General features: G+C 68.2%; 1 protein-coding gene across 1 annotated transcript; it reads right to left on the minus strand.

Moving 5' to 3' along the window:
- Window positions 1–881: 881 nt before the first annotated feature.
- LOC114489895 (putative GTP-binding protein 6) lies at window positions 882–5,691 on the minus strand. The gene is given in 9 exon segments (XM_028503749.2): window positions 882–1,034; window positions 1,235–1,387; window positions 1,795–1,943; window positions 2,420–2,625; window positions 3,029–3,185; window positions 4,224–4,303; window positions 4,625–4,705; window positions 4,708–4,750; window positions 5,081–5,691. Coding segments are annotated over 9 exon segments (1,566 nt in total). The 5' UTR covers window positions 5,657–5,691; the 3' UTR covers window positions 882–913.

Here is a 5,691-nt window from a genome sequence, read left to right on the forward strand (position 1 = left end):
GGCTGGACTGAATGAAGCAGACAGGCCGGCGCCCTGTGGCCCAGACTGTCGGGGACTGGTGGGTGGGGCCGTCACCCACGGGGCCTCCTGGCAGCCCTGGCGCTGCCTCCCACACTTGGGTGTGCGGCCCTCCCCCAGGCCGCTGGGACACGTGACCAACACTGGGGGTTCGGGCCTCAGGTACTTATTCTCTGCGTCTGGAGCCGCGGGCGGCCGCAGTCGGCAGCAGGTGTGGGAAGCCCAGGGTGCGGGCGGCAGGCGGGCGGGCAGGTGGCTGGAGTGATGGGGCGTGTCCACGGCGTGTGGGTCCCGGAGTCTCAGGAGACGAGGCCGGCGCTGCACTGGGTCCAGTCCGGGTCAGACGCCTGCAGCCCAGCCCAGGGCAGAGGCCGCCTCCCCATCAGCCCCGAACGCCGGCGTCCTGGGCCACGGAGACACAGCGCTCGGGCGGGGCGGCCAGGACCAGTCCCAGGGAAGACCGCACGGAGACTTCCCACGTGATGACGGAGGCGCAGACGGACGCCCTGCGCTCAGCACTCCGTCTGGAGGCCGCTGGAGGCTCCGTCGGGGCTGTGAGAGGCACGCCCGTCTCCGTGGGAGCTGCAGGACCCCCGGCCAGCTCTCCACCCGGCCTCTGTCTCGGACCCTCTGCGCTCAGCAGCGGCCGTCTCTGCGGCAGTTTGGCTCCAAGAAGCACCTTCCTGGTTGTGGGCCCGGTGCCAGGTTCCCTCTGGGTGGAGGCTGGAGTAGGACTGGGGAACGGAGGGTTCGAGTCCTGCAGCGGAAACTTCCGGGACTGAACCCGGCCCACCAACCTGGCAGCACCGAGTCTGCCCACCCGACCTCCGACGTGTAGCCGCCGCCGCCACGCGGGACCCCTGGCGCAGAGGACGGTCCCGGTCAAGGCCGCAGCTCACTCCGGGAAGAGCTTCCGGAATCTGCCGTAGGCGGAGTTGGAGATGGCCGTGACGTCAGCCACGCCGGCCTCGGGGACCACCTGCACGTCCTGCACCGTGGCCTCCTGGTGCAGCCAGCTGGGGGCGGGAGGGCCGGCTTAGGGGGCAGCACGGGAAGCAGGGTGCGCTCAGCGTAAGCTTGCGCAGGGACCGACTGGGACGCACGGAGGCCATGCCGCCGCCGCCGCTCCGAACGAACCCGTCTGAGGAGTACCCCGCAGGCAGCGAGGCCACGCAGCCACCCGGCCCCACCCCACCTGCCCCACTGCCGGCCCCACCTCGGCTGCGGCCCCGCCAGGCGGACGCGCAGGGTCAGGACCCGCCTGCCCATCGCTCTCAGCACCGCGTCTCCCAGCGCGGCCTTCAGCGGCTCCAGCCCCAGACCCAGGTGGGCGGACAGGGCCAGGGCACCCGGTTCCGATGGGCTGTACCTGGGTGGGGACGGCCGGGGACCTGGCTCAGCCGCGGTGAGCTGAGCGAGGGTCCACACAAGGCCGCTGCCCTCGGGGCCCCGCCTGTGACCTCCTGAGGCCTTCCCGGGAGGGGACGCCGCCTCTCAGGATGGACTGAGGCAGGGAAGCCTGGGAAGAGCCTGTGGGGAAACATGGGCCATGCGGGGTGCAGGCACTGGTCTGGGGGCTGCTACTGGTTGCACGTGACACACGGCAGGCTCGAGGACACCCCAGCCCCCTGCCTTCCTGAGCAGGCCAGGACACCATGTGCATGGCCTCACCCACACCAGGAGCAGGGCACGCTGACACCCCATGGGCCCTCGGATCCCCGTGGGGGTGGGCGACCCCGACCATGGGCAGGGACCAGGCGGGTGGGCGTAACTCACCCAGGCACCAGGTCCACCTTGTTGTGGACCTCCAGCGCGGAGTCCAGCAGCGGGGCAGGCAGGTGCAGACCGCGCAGGGCTGAGAGCACGCTGGCTTTCTGCAGCTCGGACTCAGGGTGGCTCACGTCCCTCACGTGCACGATGACGTCCTGGGGACCGACAGTCACGTGGCAGGACACGTGAGGACGCCGGCGTCAGCCCCCCACGGAGACGCGCCCAGGGCCAGCATGGTCCAGGGGGAGTTGCCCCAGGCCTGCGCCCAGCAAGCGCTGGGCTCTGGAGACCGAAGATCTGGAGCAGGTGGACAGGCTGCTCGCTGAGTCCTGCCTGGCCGCTCCCTGCGCAGCGGACTCCGGGCCGCTCGGCCTGTCCCCACCCCTGCCGCGGGCCAGGTCCCCACTAGGGGGCCCTCTAGCGGCAGCCACACATGGATGGTCCTTCTCTTTCTCCCTCCCTTCTCTTCTCTAAAAACAATTCTTTACAAATAAATACATAAATAAAACAAGAAGCACCCCTCATCTGGCCGCTGGAACAATGACGTGTCCCGCGGGGGAACCCGGCCTCCCCTGGGCTGTGTTTCGGGGACCGGCCATGACCGCCTGGCTGCAACCCCGCCCCCACGCACCGAGCGGGCCACGTCCTCCAGGGTGGCGGAGGACTCGATGAGGCCGTGGGGCAGCTGCGACAGGAAGCCGATGGTGTCCATGTAGAGCACGGCCACGCGGCAGGGCAGCCACCCCGCGTGCGCCGAGACGTCCAGCGTCGCGAACAGCTGGTCGCGGGGCTGTGTGGAGGCGTCTCCCGTCAGAGCCTTGATCAGCGTGGTCTTCCCTGGGCGTCGGGGCACCGGGGCGCCACTGCCTCAGGGGCCCTCCCTGGTCCCCTGCACCCCCGGAACCCCCGGGAGGCAGGGGTCCCCACGTATACACTCGTGCTTTTGTCGCCTGGGCCACCCCCGCCGGGCCGCAGGATTCGAGGGAAGGGAACTGCCCCGGTCTGCACGCAGACGATGAGGCCCCCGAGGACAGGGTGCTGCCACTTCACCCACACAGGGCCGGGCCTCGGCGGGCTCGGCACGTGCTTGCGGGGAAATGGGGGAGGGGAGCCCTGAACACGGCGCCTCTCGCTCCACCGAGTGCCTGTGACTCAGGGCACGAGCCCCGCCGGGAGCGCAGCTGGACGCTGGGGGAAGTCTCCACGCGGGGCAGGCCCCGCCCACCCGCCGCCCACTCACCACTGTTGGTGTATCCCACCACGGAGACCACCGGGAACTCCCGCCGCTGCCGCTGCTGCCCCAGGAGCTGCCTCTTCCTGCGCAGCCTCTCCAGGGCCTGCCGGATCTTCATCTCCTTCTCCTTCAGGAGGCGCTGTCGCACCTGCATGAATGGACTCTCCTGCAACCGCACACAGGACGCTGGGTCAGTGCGCAGACACCGGAGGACAACGCACGAGGCGGCTGCACAGACAGAGGCCCCGCAGGTGCAGGGCAGGTGAGCTCCAGGACGCCAGGCAGCCGCACCCAGCACCTCACGTTCTGACACACAGCGCTTCCCGGTGACACGTGTCTCCCTCCAACGTCTGAGATTACCCTCACTTGATAGCAGGAAGTGAGAGCCTTGGAAGAACAGCCCCGGATGCCCCCAGTGCGCTGCGTGGCAGCCCCAGAATGTACCACCTCCTGACTCTCAGAACCTGGGAACGGGACCTTGTTTGGGAACAGGGTGTTTGCAGGTGGGATTACCGAGGGATCTGAGAGGAGGGCGTCCCGGGTCAGGGTGGCCCTACATGCAATGACCGTGTCCTGAGAAGGGACAGAAGAGGAGGCACAGACTGGGAGGAGAAGCCACGTGGAGATGGAGGCAGAGGCGGGAGGGATGCGGCCACCAGCCCAGGGGCACCTGGAGCCCCCGGAGCTGGAAGTGGGGGGAAGGCCCCTCCCTGGAGCCTGTGGAGGGGCGGAGGCCTTGGGACCCCTGGACCTCAGACGCCTGGTGTCCAGAACGGGGGCAGGGCGAAATCAATTTTTTAAAAACTATATTTTGTAAAACAATTATAATTTTTTTAAAACGACATTTTTATAGATTTGTGTTTTAGAGAGAGAGGAAGAGTGGGAAAAAGGGACAGAAACATCGACTGGCTGCCCCTTGCACGCCCTTGACTGGGAGTAGAATCGGCGACCTTTCGGTTTGTGGGCTGGCTCTCAGCCACGGCGCCACATCAGCCGGGGCACTTGCTGCGGTTTTAAGCTGGAGTGTGTGGACCTCTGTTACAACTGCCCCAGGGCCGCCCAGACCCCCAGCTCGATGGATGAGACCGAAGACGAGGCCCGTGCGCGGCCCCTGCCGCACGCATGGGGATCAGGCCCCCTTCCTAGCGGTGGCTCCCGGCGCCTCCCCCTTCCCAGCAGCTGGTGCACAGGCTGCAGACACGCTACCTGACCCCATGATGTAGCGAGAGGTCCCTCCACGTCCGTCCGGGCGAGCTACCACGCTCTTCAGGTTGGACCTGTCGCGGAAACAGGGCAACGCCGTGGATGGAAGAAGACGCACAGGCCCGTCCGGGGAGGAGGGAGTGGGCATCACACAGCATGCTGGGTGTGGCCTGACGTGCTGGGGGCCTCCCTCCTGCGTGGGCCTTCACTGTCAGTCACACGGGGTCCCACACTGGGTGACGTGCCCACAGAGAGTGACCCCCATGGGGTGTCCAACCAGCCCCTGTCCAGGGGGCAGAGCCAGCCACACCCTGTCCGTCCCACAGTCCAGCGACCCCCAGACCGGGAAAACAGGCAGGAGGCCCTCTGTGGTGACACCCCACGCTGTGCCAGCACCTGAGCAGGGGAGCTCGGCCAGGGCCACCTGCAGCCGCGCCTCCTTGGTCCGGGCGTTGCAGCGGAAAATGTGCAGAACCACATGAATTGGTCAAACACCTGCACGCCCCAGGCGGCCTCCAGTTCTTTCTGGAAAAGGAGAGTGGGTGAGGGACCTGCAGGACAGCTTGCGAGAGGGTTCGCTGAAGCCCCCCAGCCCCTGCCCTGCCATAGGTAGCCCCCTTCTCAGGACCACCAGCCTATGAGTGCCTGCCCTCAGAGTCCAGCCGCTCTGCCTCTCGTCCTAAGAGCCCGCAGCCTCAAACTTCCACCGTTGGAGATTTGGCCATTGGACAGCTGTCCAGAAGCTCGGTCCCCCTGATTCCTGCCCCAAAAGGTCCAGCCATCGAAGCTCCGCCCCTTCTTAGCGCTCCGCCTCATAAAGCCCAGCCCCCAAAGCCCGACCCCTCGGCCCCCCACCCTCCGAGAACCAGCCTTCCGAGCCCCCCGCATCGGCGGTCCCCGTGCTGAATTCCAGCCTCCGAGGCCCCGTTCCCGGTCTGGAGTTCCAGACACGAAGCCCCGCCCCCTCGGCGCAGGGCCCGATCAAGTTCAGCCACTGAAGCCCCGCCCCTCGAAGCCCGGTCCAGTCAGCGCCCGCCTGCTGTCCCGCGCCGGCTCACCTTTCGTCAGCTGCGGCTTCCCGGGTCCCCACTTGACCTCGGGGTGAACCAGGCACACGCGCTGGGCCCCTGCCGGCAGCAAGGGCTCGCTCCGCAGCAGTTCCTCCTCCTCGTCCTCGTTCTCTGCCTCTTCAGGCCGCCCCCCCTCCTCCTCCTTCGCTGCTCCGGCTCCGCTGCTCGGGCCATCCGCAGGGGGACCCCGGCTACCGCCCCGTCTCCCCTGCAGGCCCCCCGGATCGCCCGGACTGAGGGCAGCGAGCGCACGACCGGGACAGGGACGCAGCGGCGGCGGCGCGACCCTCAAAGCCGGCCGGCCGCGAACCACGCGAGAGAGCGCGGCCCCCGGGCGGACGGCGGCCCGCAGGGCCCACATCCTGCGTCCGCCTGAACGCCAGGGGGCGGGGACTC

Source organism: Phyllostomus discolor, chromosome Y, assembly GCF_004126475.2.
Source record: "Phyllostomus discolor isolate MPI-MPIP mPhyDis1 chromosome Y, mPhyDis1.pri.v3, whole genome shotgun sequence".
Lineage (NCBI taxonomy): Eukaryota > Metazoa > Chordata > Mammalia > Chiroptera > Phyllostomidae > Phyllostomus > Phyllostomus discolor.